Source organism: Physeter macrocephalus, chromosome 11 (assembly GCF_002837175.3).
Source record: "Physeter macrocephalus isolate SW-GA chromosome 11, ASM283717v5, whole genome shotgun sequence".
In the NCBI taxonomy this organism is placed as follows: Eukaryota; Metazoa; Chordata; class Mammalia; order Artiodactyla; family Physeteridae; genus Physeter; species Physeter macrocephalus.
This window is the reverse complement of record NC_041224.1, coordinates 149856053-149879046: the sequence shown is the minus strand read 5'-3', so window position 1 is coordinate 149879046 and position 22994 is coordinate 149856053. Positions and strand designations below refer to the sequence as shown.

Genomic DNA, 22994 nt, shown 5'->3' with positions numbered 1-22994 from the left:
GTGCTGCAGGAGCATTTGATCCCGAGTTTCAGAGTGCTCTCAGATCTGTCCTGTGCTTGGCTGACTTTGAGGAAACCCAAAGCAAATTCTTTCCTTCTGCCTCAGCTTTTCTGGACTTTTCTTATTTTAAGAAGAATGTTAAATAATTTCTTTTGTTAACAGCACGGTGTGAGAGCTTGCAGACTTTCTGCTTATAGCTCACAACCCACTGGAAAAGAGTAATATTTAAATATAAAGTCTTTCTGTAACTACAGAGCTGCTGCCACAATGTGATTATAGTACATTTTAGGATGAATTGGTGAGTTTGATACAGAATTAAATCAACCCAAGATGACCAACATAAGTAGCTGTATTCTCTTGGGATTCTCAACTGGGTTGAAGCTAAGCAGTGGTTTGTGAGGAAACCAGGCTTAGAAGGCCTGGCCTCTCCTTGTCCCTTCCCTGGCACTGGCACTAAGCAGAAAGTCCTTGCCTTCCTAAGAGGTCCTGGTGCTCCCCCTGAAGTGTCTGAGAGGCTGGGGCCAACCCCACAAGCACCCAACTGCTGCCAGACTCACGGAGCTGGCTTAAAGGATCATACTCTTCACTTGGATTGTTTGCAGGTCAGACAGTCTCTCTCTGTGGGACTCTACAATACATCTTCGGTTTTTTGAACTGACCAGGTGACTCACAGAGACAGAACTGTAGAGCTTTTTTCATGTTCTAAACTGATTTATCCTTGCTTCACCAGCCCTCCTTTGCTTTGTGGGGTCAGAGTTTTGGGCACAGCTGTTCTGCTCTCTCTACCGGCTTAAAAGCAGCCCAGCAATTTCAGATTATGCCTCAATTTGCACCGTTGCTGTTTTTTGCCAACACATGGTTGAAAAGTGTCATCTTTACACCGGGCTCTTAATACCTTGCCTAAGGAAATGGGGGTGGGCGGGGCATGTGCACCTTACATCTTCTGACACTGACGTTGAGGGCAAAGCAGAGAAAGCAGGCCCCTGCCATAGCGATAGTTTCTGCCTCAGTGATTCCAATCTTCTGTGGACTTGGGCTGTCATCATCATTTTAGGTACTAAGGACACATCATTTTATTTTATTTTTTTAAATTAATTAATTTATTCATTTATTTAATTTTTGGCTGCATTGGGTCTTCACTGCTGCACACGGGTTTCCTCTAGCTGCTGAGAGCAGGGACTTCTCTTTGTTGTGGTGCGCGGGCTTCTCATTGTGGTGGCTTCTCTTCTTGTGGAGCACGGGCTCTAGGTGCGCAGGCTTCAGTAGTTATGGCACACAGGCTTTAGTAGTTGTGGCACACAGGCTTCAGTAGTTGTGGCTCGCGGGCTCTAGAGCACAGGCTCAGTAGTTGTGGCACACGGACTTAGTTTCTCTGCAGCATGTGGGATCTTCCCGGACCAGGACTCGAACCTGTGTCCCCTTCATTAGCAGGCGGATTCTAAACCATTGCGCCACCAGGGAAGCCCCAGGACACATCGTTTTAAATGATGCCAACGCACTCTACAAATAACCATTCATTTAAAGTCACAAAGAATTTATTTGGCAAAATTAAATCTAGAATGAGCATTAAAGATAATGCTGTCTGGGTGATAGGGGAAGATCCTTTGTCTGAGAATGGTTATGATTTTTTTTTTTTTGTGGTACGCGGGCCTCTCACTGTTGTGGCCTCTCCCGTTGCGGAGCACAGGCTCCGGACGCGCAGGCTCAGCGGCCATTGAATTTTTTTTTTTTTTTTTAAGCTGCTGCAGTTCCCCAGAGGTTGTACTGCCTGCATAGGTCTTAATGAACAAACACAGAGGTGCCCTCAGTTATATTTCTTTGCTATGGGTATCCCAGCACATCCTGGAGAGTCTTATTTTCTTTTTCTATCATGAACATTAAAAAAATATATATTTTTTATTTTATGGAAATGTGCAAGCATATACAAAAATGTAGTGTACCCATCTACAACAATTATCAACATTTTGTTAATCACCTATCCCCCTACTTTTTTTTTTCTGGAATATTTTAAAGGAAATTACAGATTTTCGCCATTTCACCCACTTCAGAATGCACCCCTAACTGATAAGAACTTTTTTCTTTTTTAACATGACCACAATACTGTTACTATGTCTCATAGATGTAACAATGTCATGAAATATTTAAACATAAAGAAGAGAAGTATCAATCAGATTTGACAAAGTGTTGACAGTTTGTTAAATTGTTTTCCAATCTATTGTTTTTTTAAAAAGAAATAAAACTTTACAGGTACATTTGAAGTCCCCTTTTGTTGTGTGTTTATTCATAAATAGTATGGTATTTTTTGCATATTTAAAACTATATACTTAATGTTTTCCTTTACATATCCTTCTGAAACTTGTTTTTATTACTTAATACTAGGTTTTCAAGGTGTATTCATTTCAGTATACATATCTGTAGCTCATTTTAAATGCTGTATAGTGTTCCATTGCGCTTAGATTTCATTTGTGTTTGTATCCCAGTCGGTTTTATCAGTTTATATATTGATGGATATTTCTGTTACCTACCTTTATTTTTGCTATTATGAACAATGAGGCAGTGAACATTCTTTTGTACATTTCTTTGTGCCATTTTGTAAGAAGGTATCTAAATTATAATTTACATTTCCCTGATTACTACAGAAGTTGAGATCCTCTATAATCTATGTTGGCCATTTGGTTTTGCTCTTCTGTGAGTTGTCATATTTGCCTCTTTTCCTAGTTGTTTTCAAAGTTGATTTGTATGAATTCTTTGTATGTTCTTTATAATAAGCCATTATCGGTTTTGTGCATTGCTAGAATCTTTATAATTTCAGGAAAGCCTTTCCTGGTCCCTGTCCCTACTCTCTCCGTTTACTCCAGTTAAGTTGGTTTCTGTTTTTATTCCTGTGGTCCTTTGTTTTATTCTTGCCTACTCATTTCTGAGTTGTGCTACCAAGTCAGAGAATCCCTTCAGTTGTCCATCAGCTGAATTTGCTTTGTCAGTTATGGTTTATGTTTCATTCTATAAGGCAAGCAATCCAGAGTAGTGGTTAAGAGAGTGGGGAGTCTTAACTGCTTGCTATTGAATCTTGGCTCAACCACTTTACTTACTTTTGTGACCTTGGCAGATTACTTAACTCTCTTGTACTTGACTTTATAATCTATAAAACCCATGAGAGTAGAGCTGTTATGATCCCAGTTTTGTATTTGATGAAACTCAGGCTCAGGGAGATTAGATTAGAAACATGAGTAAGTTGAAGAAACATGTGGGCCTCTTTATCTTTTAATTTTTCACTTTTGATAGAGACATGGGCACAGAGAAATATTTCTCTAAATATAAGATATAAAGTAACAAAAACAGTGCCAAGTCCCTGACCTGTGGCCTCAAGTGTTGGGGAAAAACAGTAAGAGTAGAGACTATGTAGAACTAAAGTGCCCATGGCCTGTCTAAATCTATTAATAGGGAGGAAAACCCCTTTATGCCATTTTTCATTAAAATAAAACAACAAAAACCCAAAGCTAGGGGCTTCCCTGGTGGCACAGTGGTTGAGAGTCCGCCTGCTGATGCAGGGGACACGGGTTCGTGCCCCGGTCCAGGGGGAGCCCACATGCCGCGGAGCAGCTGGGCCCGTGAGCCATGGCCGCTGGGCCGGCACGGCCGGAGCCTGTGCTCCGCAACGGGAGAGGCCACAACAGAGGGAGGCCCGTATACCACAAAAAAAAAAAAAAAGTACAGGTCAGATAGTTCACTGGGCATACCATTTGAGCCTGTGCGTCCGGAGCCTGTGCTCCACAACGGGAGAGGCCACAATGGTGAGAGGCCCACGTACCACAAAAAAAAAAAAACAACAACAACAAAAAAAACCCAAAGTTTATTTTCATGACCTTAACTTATAAGAGACATAGAATTTAAATAACCATCCCAGGCCAGAGAACTGTTTATGATTTGAATTAGGCAAATCATAAACACAGAACATTGTGGGCCATACTTAAGGGATCATTCCCTTAAGGGTAGACAGTGAAATACTTTGGAGGAGGACAGAGAACTTGATTTTGACGGACAATGGAAGGAAGAAGGATCTCAAGAAACAAAGGAACTCAAGAAATGAAGGCAACTTCTTTCTAGGGGAGGGAGAATAAGTATGATTTGGCTACTATGTTTTCTCCTGATTTTTTTTTTTCTACTAAAAGAGGAAATATGTTTATGGCAAAATGTCAAGTAGTAAAGCAAGGTATAAAGTAAAAATTAAAACATAAAATTTTCCAATGGTATATACCCAAAGGAACTGAAAGTAGGGACTTGAACAGATATTTGTACATCCATATGCTCTTAGCAACGTTATTCACAATAGCCAAAAGATGGAAACAACCTAAATGTCCATAGATGGATGAATGGACTAAAAAAAATAACGGTATGTGTGTAATGAAATATTACTCAGCCTTACAAAGAATGAAATTCTGATATGTGCTACAATATGGATGAACCTTGAAGACATTATGCTAAGTGAATAAGCCAGACACAAAAGGACAAATGTATGATTCCACTTATATGGGAGTACCTAGAGTAATCAGATTCATAGAGGCAGAAAGTAGAATGGTGGTTACTGAGCACTGGGGAGAGTTATTGTTTATTGGGTACAGAGTTTCAGTTTGGGATGATGTAAAAGTTCTGGAGATGGATAATGGTGATGGTTGTACAACACTGTAAATATACTTAACGCCACTGAATTGTATGCTTATAAATGGTTAAAATGGTGTGTTTTCTGCTATATATATTTTACCACAATGTAAAGTCTCCAAACAATTCTAGCCTAGAGGTGGTGTCCACTAAAAACTTCTTTTGTAGTCATCTAGATATGCAAATACAAGCATAGATATGCAAACATAAGCATATTCATTCAATGTCTACTCTTTGGGACATTCATTTAGGTGCTGGGAATTTTGCAGTGAACAAAACTGACAAGGTTCCTGCTGTATTGGAGCTTTTTAAAAATTTGTTTTACACAAATGGATGTTGGTATGCGTACTGTTTTACACCTCATTTTTTCCCCTAACAAAGACCTTTGGTCATCTTTCTGAGTTAGTTCTTACAGATCTACTGATTGAGTGGTTGCATAGTATGGCCTTGTTATGGATGTGATATAATTTGTGGCTATTATATTGAATGGAGGAGGAGAGGCAGAGGTATTATAGAGCTTACTATGGCTTGCTGCCCATGTTTGCTCCTGTTGTAAGTTAAATTTTTATCCGGAATATAATATAGGTTTGTTGTAAAGAGTCAAGCAGGGCTTCCTCGGTGGCACAGTGGTTGAGAATCCGCCTGACAATGCAGGGGACACGGGTTCTATCCCTGGCCCGGGAAGATCCCACATGCCACGGAGCAACTAAGCTCGTGTGCCACAACTACTGAGCCTGTGCTCTAGAGCCCGTGAGCCACAACTGCTGAGCCCGCGTGCCGCATCTACTGAAGCCCGCACGCCTAGAGCCTGTGCTCCACAATGAGAGAAGCCACTGCAATGAGAAGCCCGCACACCACAACGAAGAGTAGACCCGCTCGCCGCAACTAGAGAAAGCCTGCGTGCAGCAATGAAGACCCAACACAGCCAAAAATAAATAAATAAATAAATAAAATTTAAATAAATTTTTATCCGGAATATAATATAGGTTTGTTGTAAAGAGTCAAGCAGGGCTTCCTCGGTGGCACAGTGGTTGAGAATCCGCCTGACAATGCAGGGGACACGGGTTCTATCCCTGGCCCGGGAAGATCCCACATGCCACGGAGCAACTAAGCTCGTGTGCCACAACTACTGAGCCTGTGCTCTAGAGCCCGTGAGCCACAACTGCTGAGCCCGCGTGCCGCATCTACTGAAGCCCGCACGCCTAGAGCCTGTGCTCCACAATGAGAGAAGCCACTGCAATGAGAAGCCCGCACACCACAACGAAGAGTAGACCCGCTCGCCGCAACTAGAGAAAGCCTGCGTGCAGCAATGAAGACCCAACACAGCCAAAAATAAATAAATAAATAAATAAAATTTAAAAAAGAAAAAAGAGTCAAGCAGTGCCAAATCTATAAAGTAAAAGTAAAAACCCTCTTAATCTGTCCTCTACCTCTCTTTTAATCCTATTCCCTGGAAGTAGTAACCACTGTTTACAGTCCATTGTTCATCCATCCAGACGTGTATAATGCATTTGCAAATACAAAGAATATGTAGAACATGTATCTTCTCATTCTCCAGGAGCTGGCTCATGCAGTATAATATTGCTCATTCAACTCAGACTATTGAGAATTATGCAGAGGAAAGAGCTGGACTGAGCTTCATAAGAGCCAAGTTCTGTCTTGATCCTACTACTGTGACAGGCAATTCCTCCTCAGTTGTCATTTGTCTGGTGTCCCATAGTCAGTGAGATCACATCAAGGAGAGTGCCTTGGAAACTATTATGCTATAAATACTAGCATGTTTAGAGTTCTTTGATTGCAGGCAGTAGAAACCAACTCAGGTTCTGTTAGACAAAAAAAAGGTGGGGGGACATTAGTGGAAGGATTTTAGGTAGCAAATGAAGAAATATTTAAACAACCGGGTCTCTGGAAATTCAGAAATTTCTCTGTATCTGTTCAAGATGTAATTTCTGGGGAAAAGTGAGTGGCTTAGAGGGCATGTGTCTACTGATGGTTAAGGGGATAGAGTTCTGGGTTTATATGTCCCATCAGAATCTCACAGAGTTGGGGAGATGCAGTTTTGGAAAGTATGGGATTCAGGCTGGCAAAACCAAATGTCAGCCTTGAAATGTCAGCTCTTTTAACTCTAGATTTTTACTCGCCTCTCAAGGAGGAGATGATCGCCGGGTTCTACTATGGCACATGGAACAAGCTATCCACTCCAGAGTTAAGCCCATACAACTGAAAGGAGAGCATCATTCCAACATTTTTTGCCTGGCTTTCAACAGTGGGAACACCAAAGTATTCTCTGGAGGTGAGGAGAAGGAGATTTCCCCTTGGGAAATTGTGGCTGGGATTTCAGATAAAGGAGTGCTAAAATTATTCCTTAATTTTCCTTCCTTTATCTCATTGAGTTGTGGAATTACTGGTTTCCCATAGCTTGTCTTCTCTTCATTACAGCAGTTTAGACACATATTAAGACTATTGTCTGTCTGTCCTTTCTCTCCTTTGCTCTTGTTCTTTCTCTCTTTCTTTTTTGGTAGAAAACTTTTCACATTGCAGTCTGGTACACAGAAACATGTTAGAAAGAGTACTTAACCTTAGTATGTGTGGTACACTCTGATTTTTTTTTTTTTCTATTCTATTCTGTTTTGTTTTTAGAGATTTTAAAGGTTGTGACTCAAATTGGTGTTATGACCCATGGGTGGCTCCTGTTTGAAAAAACGTTGTGTTGGGGTATAACTGGAATGGCTTTTGCTCAAGCCAGCCTCTTGATGATGGCGTCCACCAGTCACACTCCTTTCTGACCACTACATTTCTAGCCCTGACCTCTCTTCTGCACTGCAGATTTCCCCGCTGAATATCTACCTTTGTTTTCCAAAAGTAATTTAAATCCAGCAGATCTAAAACTAAGATTATTAGTCCTTCTCCCCTGCACAAATATTTCCTCTTGTTTGTGGTTTCCCTTTCTTGGTGATTATCACCATTCAACTAATTATGTAAGTTGTTAGGTTTAACTTTTAAGAAACTGCTGATATTGGAGCATTTTCAGCTTACAAAAATGACAATTTCATGTGGTTCAGTCTAATAGAAATCTCAGAGTCAGCCTCAGACCTGCCTTCCTTTCATTTTCACATCTTGTGAGTCACCAACTACACTGTCAGATCTATTTTGAAAGCCTCATATCCATCCTTTAGTTTCTGATCTCTTGCTATACCCACTGTTCTGATTCAGGTCCTCATCTTTGGCCTGGACTACTGCAGTGTCCTGCTGTGATTTCTGCTACCGGTATCTAACTCTTCTTATTCATTGCTTATACGAGTTTTCTTCAGCCATGTGGACCTTTGACCCTACATGTCCATCCACAGATTAAAGCCTAAATCCAGTCTACCTATCTGGCCTCATCTTCCTCCCTTGGATCTTGTGCTCTAGTTCACTAAATCACTTGTCATCTTAAGTGCCCATACTGTTCCTCCATAGGCCATGATTAATTGTCCAGACCCCACCAATTCCCATAAGTCTTCCATCGGTAAGAGTTTTGAGTTATTTGAGTTTCTATTCAAGTGTCTCCTTCCCCATAAAAATATTCCCCCTTTGTGCCATGTACTTTCACCCTGCTCATAAAGGACACAATTGCTTATTTATCTGTGTCCCCATTGTAGAGCATATCGCTACAATAAGATAACCCGTCTTGTCACTGTTAGTTGTTTGTGCAGGTGGACTGTGAATTCCTCAGTCTTATTCATTCCTCTCATATCCTGAGCGCCTCATACTGTGCCTGTTACCTAAAAGGCATTAGTATGGGTTTGATTTACTTGGTATGAACCCACAATAGAGTTACAGTGAGGACTTTAAGATGACCTGGCCACATCTCTACTGCTTATGCTTTTAGCATAGAGTGGGAAATTTTTTTACTGTCTTCATTTTGGGATTTTTATTTTTTGGCTATATAAACCATTTGAAGGCAGGACTACACATATCATGGATGCAGTATTTTTAGATTCCTTGAGAAATGCAAGAGAAAAAAGTTGTGGATAAAAACTTTCCCATTATTTAGGATCACACTATCATTAGATTTTAATGCTATAAAAGATGATGAGGGTATGAATAGTAGCAAACGTTTGTTGGGGGCTTAGTCCTCCTCCAAATGCTTTCATATTCTTGTCTTCACGATAACTCTGAAGTAGATACAATTGTTATTCGTATTTTGCTGAGACATAGAAAAGTTACAGATATTTTTCCAGGTCTCACAGTTAATGAATGTTTTGTTTTAAAAAAAAAAAAAAAGCTAGCTTCGATGAATGGATCGATTTGCCCATGATCATCTATTCTTTTCTTGAATAGCCACAGTTTTTTGTTTTTTTAATCATCCACTGGATAATGCATTTTGGAAACTGTTATTATGTTATATCTACATGCTATTACGCTTTTTCAAATTCTCTATAAGAATATCCTATCCTTCATTATTTTTATAAACCTTTTTCTAATTAACACTCCTAATTTGTAAATATTAACATTGACTTTGTTCATTTGTTTTTCCTGAAATCTTTAAAATACTGAATTGTAATATGAACAGGATCACTTTGCAGGAATTACCAAATGTCTGCTTTTTCCCTTGCAGGAAATGATGAGCAAGTTATCCTCCATGATGTTGAAAGGTAAATAGATTGTTGGTATGTGAAGGTAATTAACTCTATCTTTCTTATGAAGAAAGGCAGGTATCTCTTTAGACCGAAATAGTTCTTGTTTTTTGAAGAAAATAACATGAAATCAACTGTCCTTTGCTGAAAAAGGGTTTCTGTAATAGTTTTGAAATAAAATTTTGATTTAAAAAAGATTTACAAAGTTGATATAAAATTATAGTTTTCAGGTAAAAATTTAAAGGGAGAGGTTGGGAGGGAAAGAAACATAATATTTAACCCTCACAATAATTTTATGAGGCAATACTATTATGATCTCAATTAGGAAACTGAGGCATAGAGATATTAGGTAACTTAAGGTCAAGTGATGTTAGGATCTGAACGTAGGCAGCCTGGCTTTGGAGCCATGCTTTTACTCACCATGCCAGACTGCCAGGAATCCCTCTTCTACCCCTGCTGGCATCAGGGCTGCTTTAAAGCTTTCCCTCACTTTTTGGAAATCCAGCACCACCCCCAAGACTGTACACAAGCAGATGCATTCTGTAGTAAGTGAAAACATGAAACTCATCAGTTGAGTCACTTTTCTGGGGGTGGGGATGTTAGTTCCCCCAACAGGGATTGAACCCGGGCTCCAGCAGTGAAAAGCGCTGAGCCCTAACCACCGGACCTCTAGGGAATTCCCTTGAGTCACCTTTAAATATGCTTATTTAGTGCAAAAAACAAACTTGTCGTGAAATCTTATCTCTTTAGTAATACTTTTTTTTTTAACCTGGAAGTTGAATACCTACTTTTTAGTAAGTGTAATATCCTTTGGATTTAGCTAGGTTGACTTTCTCCTGGAAATGAAAGAGAACTCCATTCTAGGAACTAGAGGGCTTTAACTCTGCACTACTTTTGTGTGTATGTGTGTGCCTGTGTGCCTCTCTCTGCTCTCTGTCTCTCAGCAGTGAGACCTTAGATGTGTTTGCTCATGAAGATGCGGTGTATGGCTTGTCAGTGAGCCCAGTGAATGACAACATTTTTGCCAGCTCCTCAGATGATGGCCGGGTTCTCATCTGGGACATCCGGGAATCTCCCCATGGAGGTAGGGTCACTGTGCAAAAGGTGATTGGATTGTGTTGAAGAGTTTGATGTCAGGTTCATAGCAGATCCGGTCTATGACTTGAGTAGCCTGGGTAGAAGTGCTATAAAGGGAATGGAAACTCACATAGGGACATAAATGTGTCTCTGGAGGTCCCACCTTAGCCCTGAGTAGTCAGAAGTGAGGCACCTTTGCCAATCCTCCTCCAGTCACTTGTGAATCTCCACAGACCTTTGCACCTGGAGTAAACACCACAGTATCTTGCTGTGTAGTAGCCCCAAGGAGCAGAACATGTGGTGCCTCATTTGTGGAGAGTAGCCACCAAGGGCCAGCTTTGTGCATGGTGCTGACATGCACATATTCTCGGTTATTTACAGAGAATGGGGGTGTTGTGCACTTTGTTAATCCTAGATCCAGGGTTGTTATTTTGCTGAAAGAACCACAGAACCTCACCTTCACTGTGCGTAGGAACTTAAAATGATAGCAGATACCCTCTATTTAAGGGGGATTGTCTGGGTGAGTTCCTCTTCCAAATGTGTTCTTTGGGTCTCTGAAATGTAAAATGAAGAATTTGTCTTGTTGAATTTCTCTGAAGTTCTTCAGGAAATGCATCTTTTCAGCTCATTTCCTGCAGAGAGACTTCTGTCACTCTTTCTTCAAAGGCTCTTTCCTCCAGCATACCCTCAGTGCCACCCCCAGCCCCACTCTTGGTGCAGCTTTGTCATGATCATACCTATGTATATAGGGTTACTATCTTGCATACCTTGTCTGGCAGGCTCTGAGTCTTTTTATTCTTCTATATTTTGAGCGTTTAACATGCTGGTCTGTGCTCATTACTGAGGTTCAGGCTATAAGAGAAGTTTGTTCTCAGAGTCAGGCAGGTATGGTAGCCAAAAGCAACAGCTATGGTTGAGTGAAATGGTTTGCTTGGTACGTGAACTTCTCCTTTGTCTGAACTGCCTCGTGGCTGAGATTATTGAGCACTCCCTGTGCCCAGAGGCCTGTGAAGTATCACATATGGAAATCGTAGACTGAGGAGTGCTTTCTGTCTATTGCTTCTAAACTACTTCCATAGTAGTATGTCCCCCCAGGCAGCAAAGTGATTCCTTCCTCACCTGGAGCCAGCTAGTATATGCAAGAGGCTGCAGGGTTTCTAGGTGAAGTTGATTAGAAACTGGCTGGATGCAAGAGAAGTTCAAGTACTAGGTGAAATGAAATCTTAAAATTCTAGACTGAGGCTATTTTCTTTTCAATTTAGGGAGCAATATTACCAGAAGGAAAAACTGCACTGTTGTTTTATTTTGTCTTCATTAAATCTTTGTGTAATTTTAAAACTTTCAATTTCTAAAGCTAGTAAATTTGGATTAAGGTATAATAATCCTACCAGTAATTGACTGAATTTTTTTAGCTCATGAGGAATTCAGTTTTACTTACTGTAAAACAGCTTAACTTCCCATTTACAGTGACCATTTCTGTTTTGTTACAGGATCTGAATAGGTACTATGTTTATTTCTCGGCATTATAGCTTAAAATTTGTGTATATATGTTTAAGTTGCTGTTTGCAGACTTCCTGGTGCAGAAGGTGTGTGCCAGGACTTGTGGGGACCTTGTGAATAAGCGTGGCTACTGGAATGATATGCTACACTGGCTTCCAGCCCACTGGGGTGATTGTTAACGGCTGTGCTGCTCTTGCTTTCACATTCCTGCTTGTCTGCCTGCCACAGGCCCAGGAGTGCCTGAAGTGGACTGATCAGAATTTCTCTCTTCACAGAGCCCTTCTGCCTGGCCAACTACCCATCAGCCTTTCACAGTGTCATGTTCAACCCTGTGGAGCCCAGGTTATTGGCCACAGCCAATTCAAAGGAAGGAGTGGGACTCTGGGATATTCGAAAACCTCAGAGGTGAGCCCCCTTTATTCAGAAGTTGTTAAAGCTTTCCCCTGACTCAACTCTCAGGTAATGTCATCAGTCAGCAACGGTCTTGAGAACCTACCTGGTTGGCAGTTGATCTCAGTTGGACATCTCCTAACATATCCCAGTGTCTCTGAAGCCAGGGGGACCTTATTTCCAGGGGGCAGGCAGTGTGAGATATCCACACTCCTTGCTAAGGAGGAATCATAAATTGTAATCTGGACTCTAGACAGGATCAGTTCTAGGCAAACTTTGCAATGGCAGAGCTCTCTTCAGCACTACCTTCTATCTTAGGTCCAGGGTTCCCCAAATGCATGGGAGGTCTTCTGGAGGAGTGATGGTGATTTGTTAAACGCATTGCCCCTGAACTGGGGATTCTTAACCCCGGGCTGAAGGGGATATGAGCTTCAGGAAGACTGTGAACCCCGAAACTGCATGGAAATTATATTGTGTATTCATCTAAGTATGTTTTTCTGAGAAGGGAGTTTAGTTTTTTTCAGTTTCACGAAAGGACCAGTGACTACAACAATAAAGGTTAAGAGCCACTGCACTACAGTGTTAGGGACCTAATGTGTTCCCCTTCTGTTTGCATTATTAAAGAGTACACTTAGGACAATTCTGAGCTGATGGTCCGAATCACTAATGGGGGAATTTCAGACATCATTAAGAGAAATATGTGGATGGGGCAAGTAGGAGCCTCTTTCATGTTCCTTAAATCCCATGGGGGAGAGATGACCTTTTATGGCATCTGTACATGAAGCCAAACCTTGCTTTATGAAAGATTTGCATGCATTGCTAGCTCCTCTGAAAATTCTACATGGAGGTAACTTCCCACTTTAAGGTCCTATTGCAGAAGAGTATCATGGAAAGTAAGTGAGGTTATGACTTATTTCATGGGCCTCGGATGAAAGGGGCAATTGAGTACAGAGGATTATCTTCCTTGGTGATTTTTAGTTCTAGCTAATTCTCTCCATGGGGCAGTCTGATGAGGTTGGATCTATGGCAGATCTGTGCAGCCCAGAAGGGGATCCCTGGTGTTGAGCAGGGCTCCCTGAGGCTCCATAGGGCAGCAGAGATTTCTCCTGCTCTCTGTTGCCTATGCACCTGGCTCTTCCTTTTCCATGTGGCTGAAATGCATGTAGTAGCAGGACCCCTATTGTGCCTTTACACTGTGTGCTGAGGGAGGCTTGTTCTCTGCCGGGAAGACAATCTCCTGTGTTCGGCTCTAGCCTCCTCTGCAACTTTGGGCTCTTCAGGAACAACTGTTCTGCCTTGTCCTTATCACAAAAGGCAGAATTTGGACTAAAGATGCCAGCTTTCTCCCAACCTGCTATCTCCCATACTGAGAATGAATAGCTGGCAACTGGAGTGAGCCCTGAGCTATTCATCCCCAGTGGAAAGCTTGAGTAGTTGATGATGTCAGCAGTGTCTTGAGAGAAGAGGGGGGTTGAACGTTAATGCTTCTCCCGATTTTCCTCTACCAACTTCCTACTGTGCATTATATTTGGGCCCTCCTCCCCTTTCTACTTGTCTCCTCACTAAACATGCCTTCTTTCTTTTAAAAAAATTCTAAGTGAGATTTCTGCTTTACTTTTATAGTAACATTTATTAGATTTAAGGTCTATATCCAGAAAAGTGTAATGAAAAGAAAAAAAAGATAGAAAAAGAAAATCCCATCTCAAGATTCTGTTGCTTGTATGTTTTTTAAATGTTTTACATCAATACAGTACTTCTCTTTCCTGGTCTCTAGTCACTATCTCCAAAGGTAACTACAGTGAACAGTTTCTTATGTATCTGTCCAGAACATAACTTAATGCATGTAACTCACATAAAGAATATATATCCTTAAAAGAATTTAGACTAAAGGAACCACATAATAATACCACTGTGCTCAGCTTCTTTTTTCAATTAATAATATGTCTTGGAGCTTTTTTCATATAAGCGCTTGCAAATCTAGCACATTCTGTTAACGGCTACATGGTATTCCATTCATATGATGGACCCAACAACCAGACTTCTTGTTTCCTGTTTGGGCCATTATAAACTATGCTTCACTGACCCTGATCACACATCTATCTTGGCCTACCTTTGCAAAAATATCTAGGTAATTGCTGCATCAAACAAAGAGTATACGTTTTTACTTTTTTTTTTTTTTTGCGGTACGTGGGCCTCTCACTGTTGTGGCGTCTCCCGTTGCGGAGCACAGGCTCCAGACGTGCAGGCTCAGCAGCCATGGCTCATGGGCCTAGCCACTCCGCGGCATGTGGGATCTTCCTGGACCGGGGCACGAACCTGTGTCCCCTGCATCGGCAGGCGGTCTCTCAACCACTGCACCACCAGGGAAGCCCCTTTTTTACATTTTTTATAAAAATTGTCAAATTTTCCCACGACCACAAAAGGCTGCACTGATTTACAAACCTACCAACTGTGCATGAGACTACATGCATCTCCAGACCGTCATGAACACTTAAACTGTTGCAAGTCTTATGGGGGAAAAATATCTTCTTGTTTTGATTACTTCTTCATTTATCGGTGAGGTTATGTGGTTTCTTTGGTAACCTATGGTTTTCAAAGCCCATGTGGGAGAAAAGTCATCTAGTAAAGCTAATTGGCAATCTTGACTGATTCCTTTTTTGGAATAAAAGGAGGAGCACAGTGCTGTGGAGACTAGGATGTTTTTACCTGTTTCTTTCAACTTTTCTAAGGTTTTATGGATATGAGGCAGAAAAAGGGTATGAAATATTCTTGAGGTCCTTTTCTTCACATCCAGTAGTGTTTGGGGATTAAACTGCAGATCTTTTCTGTTTGAATCTTCTCAGTGCAAGTTGGTGTGGGGAGAAAGAGACGGCCCTTTGTCTTTTCCATGCAGGATTAATTAAGCTGAGTTGCAATGGATGATTTGTCTCCTAAACACAGCTGCCTAGAAACCCCAACCCAGATCTTGGGACAGTTCTGAATTGCCTGGGAGGACAAGCCTGGAACAGGAGAGATGATCTGTTTCAGGGATACTTAAAGTCTAGGGAAAGCTTTTAGGGAATTTGTGAACCCCTTATAATTGCAGGTAAAATCATGTGTGCTTGTGTATCTGAGTGAGCACACGTGGCATTTTTTTCTAGGGACAAGGAGAGCTTTTACCAGGTTCTCATAGAGACCCTTGAACCCCAAGAGGATGAGTCGCTCAGTGTTCTAAAGATTCTTGATTTAGAGCCTGTTGTGGTTCCTTAGCAGGCTTCTAAGTAACTTCCAGCTTGTAGTAGCTTGGGCACATGTGTGAATTCTGGGCCTATTCAAGTGGCCCACTGGCTTCCTAGAAACAAATATATCTCCGTGGAACAATAAGGGGGGCTCACATTGAATATCTTTCCCTTCCTAGCTTACCTTATGGGTGGTTCCACGCTGGAATGGTTTCCCTGCCCTACCCCAAGCCTAAGCTGTATCTCTCCACTTTAGCAGGTAGCCCATAGGAGTGTGAACAGGTTCATGTTTGTCCTACTACTGCCCTGAAATAAGCTGACTAGAGGGCTGGCTGGTAGAATAAAGTGTCAGGTCTAGAAGGGACTTCAGTTATCATCTGATCTGACTTCCTATTGTACGGATTGTAAAGGGAGGCAGAAGAGCGTGATGGTTTAGAGTGTAGGATCTGAAGTACATCCTGAGTACAGAGCCAGGCAGTATACTTTAATAGCCATGTGATCTTGAGCATGTTACTTCACCTCTCAGTGCCTCATAATAATAAATAATAGCTAACATTTATTAAGCATTACATGCTGGGGATAATGACAGTTATATGAATAATTCCTTATTTAATCCTATGACAACCTTATGAAATAGATTCTGTTATTCCTATTTTAATGATACGGAAGTCAAGGTACAGAGAGGTGAAATAACATGCATATCTGTGTATTATATCCTCCCCTGTATGTTCTAGTTTTCTTTCATCTATATCTCCTTGAAATAAAACTTTGTCAGAATTCCTCTCAAATTTTTTTAATACAGGCCTATCCAACTCTAGAATCTGAGGCCTTTAGACTTTCTGCCTCCCTTTTCACTGTCTTCTGGCCCAGCCCCAGTCTTCATGCTGACTTCCCATGTTTCTTGCTCTCCTAATCCTGGAAACGCGCACATGCTCTTAATTTTTCTTTTGTAAAGCTTTAGAATAGAGGCTGTAAACTAGTTGCCCATAGGTCATATTCAACCCACGGAGATATTTTCCTTGGCCTACATGATGTAATAGTGTTTAGAAAATTACACAGAAAAAAAATCACAGTTTCTAACATCTCTTGAAAAAGTCAAAAGATCTGTTATCATTGGACCTTTATTCTCACATGGCAACAGTCAGCCGAAGTTGAATCATGGGTTCCTCTTTAAACCTTTGGGGGGATGTGTTACAGGTTCCACCACTCCTTGATGTCTTAATCCAGGTATGCTTCTCTCATTTATGTTACTTCCCTTGTCATGTAGTCATTGGAGTTTGAGGGTCTGCTTTGGGGATTTTAGTGGAAATGAGGGGGCCATAACTGGGGAACTTGAGTATAAGTGACTGGATAAGAGAAAACTTCACATATACAAGTATACATTGCAAGTTTGGGTGAGGTTTGGTTTATTTCCTTTAGATTATTTCTGCCGATGTCTTTTCACAACCATCCTCTCCTTTATCACTACCAACATCCCAGTTATGACGTCTTGCTTGGACTATTGCAGTGCCCTCTGAACAGTTTTCAAAACTGAACTCCTTGAACATCCAAAGCGTTCAGGAAAAGTGAAGTTTTCCCTGCTGTTACTCTCCTTGTCTGACCGTTTTCATTGCCTGTTTTAGCTGTGTGTTCACTCACCACCTCTCTCCCTTCTCGTATCTTTAGTTTGTCAGTTTTTGTCAGGAACCATTAGTTCTGTGACAGGTAACAATGTCTTGCTTTGACAAGGATAATAAAGAGAGTGGTTCTTTCTCACTCAATAATAAAACTAGGGCAAGCCAGGAATTCCTGTAAAGACTTACCTTATAAGCTGGTGCTTTTACGGGTTGTGTAAGTGACACATTTGATAATGGGTAATGAGTGCAAATTCCTGCTCTCAGAAAGGAATTGCTCTTAGTAACTCACCTGGCTTTGGGGCCTAAATATTCTCTCGGCCTGTGCCAATCCAACTTCTGTAGAGACCAAATCAAGTGTAACTCCTTGCCTTCTGAACAGCTAGGCAATGTCTGCCACATTGCATTTGAGGGCTGCTCATACTATTATGAGAAAATAGAGCCCAAGTGTTCAACTTCAAAGGCCCGAAAAGGCATTTATACTCTGCTTTCTCTCTCTCCTCTCCCACTCACCCATCTTTACTGTTTATATGTATATATCCAATACTCAGACAAATGTCCCATCTGTTGAAGACTGTGATAAAAGCTTGGTTTTTTTCCCCTAAAACTGTATACCTTTAAGTTCTGTATTTTTATTAATGTCGCCATCACTCTTGTACTCATCCTGGCTAAAATCCTAGAGTACCATTTGACTCTTCTGTTTCTCCCTTCCTCTGCCATGACCAGCCTTGCTCTGTGTTAGTGCCTGGCCACTATTTTCAGTTCTTAAAGCCCCTGCCCTATTTCAGGTCCTTATCACTGTTTCCATAAGGTGTTGACTACACTGGCTTCTTAACCTGCCTCTTGCTTCTGGCATATAGCACGTCCTTAAACATCACTTTTGCCATTCCCCTACCCAGGAGCTTTAGTGGCTGCTTTTTATCTTTGTCCATGGCCATATCCCCAGAACCAATTATGTGGGATGCTCCAAGAAAATGTTTTTTTTTTTGGAATGAATATATGACCTAGTTTACTGGATGAAATAAAAACTCGTTACGCAAGCAGTCATCCCCTTCGCTGGTACCAGTGTCCCTTCTCCCCTTGTAACTCCTCCTCTGCATACAAACACACATAGAGGAGAATTTCTCCTTTTTTCTTGGTTTTTCTTTTCCTATTCAAATCCTAGTTACCCTTCAAGGTCCAAGATCAAATGGAAGCCCATCAGTGCAGACGTCCTTGCTGTGTCTCCCTGTTACATACTCTTAAAGCTCACTAAAGCTCACTTTACTCGCTGTGTCCCCAGCATCTAGCCCAGTTTTGGCACAGAGTACATGCTGAATGAATGAAGCTCGCCCTCACTTCTAGCAGAAGGGATCGCTCTATCTAGAGCCTCTGTAAAGTATAATGCTTATGGCCTGTGGCATTCATGTTGCATGTCTCAGTCACCACTTTTGCCATCACTGATTATCTTTACTGTGACTGTGTTTTATCTCCAGACAGACCAGTATTATGTCTGTTATTTCCTTCCAGTGCTCAGGAATTACTTCTCAGGAAGGAAGCACTTGTCCTAATCTGTACTATTAATTCTCATGTTTTTCTGTGGATTTTTAAGGACAGAGCCATGTTTTATTTATTTTTAATCTCTATTGCCTAGCACAGTGCTTAGAATGTTAGGGACCCTCAGTAAATATTGAATGAGTACAGTGTTACACTCATCCCAAAATAGTATGTATTCTCAAAGCTAGCTTTCTGTAATGTTTTCAATTAACTCCCTGAGTGTAATGGCATGGATCGAAATGTCATCTGTAGGGAATAAATCCTTAGAGGAGGTTGTAAGGGTTCTTCTGGGGGCTTTGGACACCTGTCAACTAGTGATGTATGGAAGTCAAGGATTCTGGCAAAATTGCTTTCTGGCTTTTGGGCCACAAGGTGGAGCTCTAGAATCAGCTTTGTCCACTAGAAGATACCAGGGCCCCAGTATCCTAACCCAGTGATTCTCAAACTTTAGAGGGCATCAGAATCACCTGGGGAGGTTGTTAAGGTGCTGCTTCCTGAAGCACAGACCCAAAGATTGAACTGTTGATCTGGGGCAGAACCTGTGAATCTGCCATTTTTTAATACATACCCCAGGTGATCTGGCAACTTTGCTTATCCTTCAAGGTGGAAGCTGTGATTATTCAGAGGTCTGTTGAATTTGCTGCTGTGTTCATTTGGACCCAGGGTCTTTGGGCTTTAGACCAGAGCTTTCCTGTGTCCATTCATTCTCACCAGTGTGCCTTTTTATAGCAAGAGACTTAGCTTCAGACCAGAGCATCTGGGGAATGCCTGGTGAATGGATGGGAGTTGTGGAAGCATGTTCCAGTTCATATCCTCCCTTTAATTCTCCCCAACTCTTGTTATTCAGGAGGAGGTGATATCAAATTCCTAAATCAAGTATACTTTATTTTAAAATCAAATCTTGACTTTTTCTTCTTTTTAAAAAGCTTTTTATATTAAAAAATTCACATACACATATATATATGTAGAATTGTAAAATAAACTCCATTATACCTAGCACCCAGCTTCAATTAACCCATTGACAATCTTATTTCATTTATTCTTCCTCTGTGACCTCCCTTCCCAATTATTTTGGATCCATTTCCATGTAGCGTTATATCGTTTCCTCTGTAAATACTTTAGTATGTATCTCTGAAAGATACTCTTTTTTAAAAATTGAGACAAAATTTACATAACATAAAATTAACTATTTTAAACTGAAAACTTCAGTGGCATTTAATACATTCACAGTGTCGTGCAACTACCACCTCTGTCTAGTTCCAAAGCATTTTTATCATTCCAAAATAAAACCTATACCCATTAAGCAGTTACTCCCCAGAATACTTCTCCCCTAGTTTCTGGCTACCACCAATCTGCTTTCTATATCTATGGATTAACCTGTTACAGATATTTCATATATCATATAACCTTTTGTCTGGCTTTTTACTTAGAATGTTTTTGAGATTCATCCACATTGTAGCATGTATCAGTACAGTACTTCATTCCTTTTTATGGCTGAATAATTTTCTGTTGTATGGATATATATACCACATTTTGTTTATCCACCCATTGATGGACATTTGAGTTATTTCCACCTTTTGGCTATTACGAATAGTGCTGCTCTTAAGATTCATGAATAAGTATTTGTTTGAGTACCTGTTTTCGGTTCTTTTGGGTCTATACCTAAGAGTGGAATTGCTGGATCATATGGTAATCCTGTGTTAAACTTTTTGAGGAACTGCCAGATTACTTTCCATGAAAAGATAATTCTTGGGCTTCCCGGGTGGCGCAGTGGTTAAGAATCCGCCTGCCAATGCAGGGGACGTGGGTTTGAGCCCTGGTCCGGGAAGATCCCACATGCCGTGGAGAAACTAAGCCCGTGTGCCACAACTACTGAGCCTGCGCTCTAGAGCCTGCGAGCCACAACTACTAAGCCCACGTGCCACAGCTACTGAAGCCTGCGTGCCTAGAGCCTGTGTTCTGCAACAAGAGAAGCCACCGCAGTGAGAAGCCCGTGCACCGCAACAAAGAGTAGCCTAGGCTCGCCGCAACTAGAGAAAGCCCGTGCGCAGCAACGAAATCCCAATGCAGCCAAAAATAAAAATAAATAAATTTATTTTTAAAAAGATAACTCTTTTAAAAAACATAATCAATATTATTATCATACCTAAAAAATTAACAGTAATTCCTTAATACCATTGCATATTTAGTGTTTACATTTCCTTAACTGCCTCATGAATGTTACAATTGGTTTTTATGAATCAGGATTTAAATAAGGTCCGTACAAAGAAATTAGTTGACATGGCTTATAAGTCTTTTTTAATCTATAGATACTCCTACCTTTCATTTTTTTCTCTTGTAATTTACTTGTTAAAGGAACTGGATTATTTACTTTATGGAATTTCTCACATTTTAGGTTATACAGTCGGCCCTTTGTATCCTCAGAATCTGTATCTACAGATTTTGGTATCTATGGGGGGTCCTGGAACCCATCCCCCATGGATACCAAGGGACAGCTGTACTGATTGCATTTTTATACCATCATTTAGCATGTTGCCTCTTTTCCCAGTTTTTTCCATAAATTGGTATTAGATCTAGGGGCTCAAACAGATTCAGGTTTGATTTTTTTTGTTGTTGTTGTTACAAAAATGTTTCATAGATGGTGTTGTGTATATCCATAAGGAAGCCAGAAATATCTGGTTTTGTCTTTCGTTTTAAAATACATTGATTGGACTTTCCTGGTGGCGCAGTGGTTAAGAATCTACCTGCCAATGCAGGGTACACAGGTTTGATCCCTGGTCCAGGAAGATCCCACATGCCGCAGAGCAACTAATTAAGCCCGTGCACCACAACTACTGAGCCTGGGCTCTAGAGCCCGTGAGCCACAACTACTGAGGCCGCATGCCACAACTACGGGAAGCCTGCATGCCCTAGAGCCCGCACGCTGTAACTACTGAAGCCCGCACATTCTAGGGCCCACGTGCCGCAACTGCTGAGCCTGTGTGCTGCAACTACTGAAGCTTGCACACCTAGAGCCTGTGCTCCACAACAAAGAGAAGCCACTGCAGTGGGAAGCCCAGGCACCGCAATGAAGAGTAGCCACTGCTCGCCGCAGCTGGAGAAAGCCCACGTGCAGCAACGAAGACCCAGCGCAGCCCAAAAATAAATAAAGTAAAATACATTGACTGACTTATTTATTTATTTATTTGGCTGTGCTGGGTCTTAGTTGCGGTGTGTGGGATCTTTAGTTGTGGCATGAGGGATCTTTTAGTTGTGGCATGAGGGATCTTTTAGTTGTGCCAGGCAGGATCTTTTAGTTGGCAGCACACGGGATCTTTAGTCGCGGCATGCGAACTCTTAGTTGGGGCATGTGCGATCTAGTTCTCTGACCAGGGATCGAACCCAGGCCTCCTGCTTTGGGAGTGTGGAGTCTTAGCCACTGAACCACCAGGGAAGTCCCCATTGACTGACTTCTTAGCTTAGCTTCTTAAAATACAAGTAATGGGACTTCTCTGGTGGCGCAGTGGTTAAAGAATCCGCCTGCCAATGCAGGGGACGCGGGTTCGGTCCGGGAAGATCCCACGTGCCGCAGAGCAACTAAGCCTATGCGCCACAACTACCGAGCATGCACTCTAGAGCCTGTGAGCCACAACTACTGAGCTTGCGTGCTGCAACTACTGAAGCCCGCGTGCCTAGAGCCCGTGCTCCGCAACAGGAGAAGACACCACAATGAGAAGCCTGCACACCACAAAGAAGAGTAGCCCCCGCTTGCCACAACGAGAGAAAGCCCGCGTGCAGCAACAAAGACCCAGTGAAGCCAAAAATAAATATAAATAAATAAATAAATAAAATACAAGTAATGCTGGTGAAGATGTGGAGAAATTGGATCAGTCATACATTGCTGGTGGGAATGTTAAATAGTCGAACCACTTTAGAAAATGTTTTGGTTGTTCCTTTATAAATTAAAAATGAGCTTATTATCTTCCCTAGCAGTTGCAATCTTTTTTATTTTTTTATTTATTTTTTTTTATGCGGTACGCCGGCCTCTCACTGTTGTGGCCTCTCCTGTTGCGGAGCACAGGCTCCGGACATGCAGGCCCAGCGGCCATGGCTCACGGGCCCAGCTGCTCCGCGGCCTGTGGGATCTTCCGGGACTGGGGCACAAACCTGTGTCCCTTGCATCGGCAGGTGGACTCTCAACCACTGCGCCACCAGGGAAGCCCAGCAGTTGCAATCTTGGGCATTTAACCAAGAGAGAGGAAAACTTACTTTCATACAGAAACTTGAACATGAACATTCATAGCTGCTTTATTCATAATAGCCAAAAGCTGGAAACTACCCATATGTTTTTCAGTGGGTGAATAGTTTAAAAACAAAAAACTGTAGTACATTTTATGCCATAGAAT

The 22994-nt window shown here is 41.5% G+C and overlaps 1 protein-coding gene across 4 annotated transcripts in view; it reads left to right on the top strand.

The window, feature by feature from the left end:
• The window catches only part of DCAF5 (DDB1 and CUL4 associated factor 5), an 81467-nt gene that overhangs the window by 25212 nt on the left and 33261 nt on the right, over window positions 1-22994 (top strand). For 3 of the 4 annotated variants that reach the window (XM_055088558.1, XM_055088559.1, XM_028496075.2), the window contains exons 2-5: window positions 6806-6949; window positions 9257-9293; window positions 10220-10359; window positions 12128-12257. In XM_055088558.1, coding sequence (XP_054944533.1) covers window positions 6806-6949; window positions 9257-9293; window positions 10220-10359; window positions 12128-12257 — 451 coding nt within the window. Of the gene's footprint in view, window positions 1-6785; window positions 6950-9256; window positions 9294-10219; window positions 10360-12127; window positions 12258-22994 lie in introns of all 4 variants that reach the window. The other variant, XM_055088560.1, reaches the window with a different exon arrangement.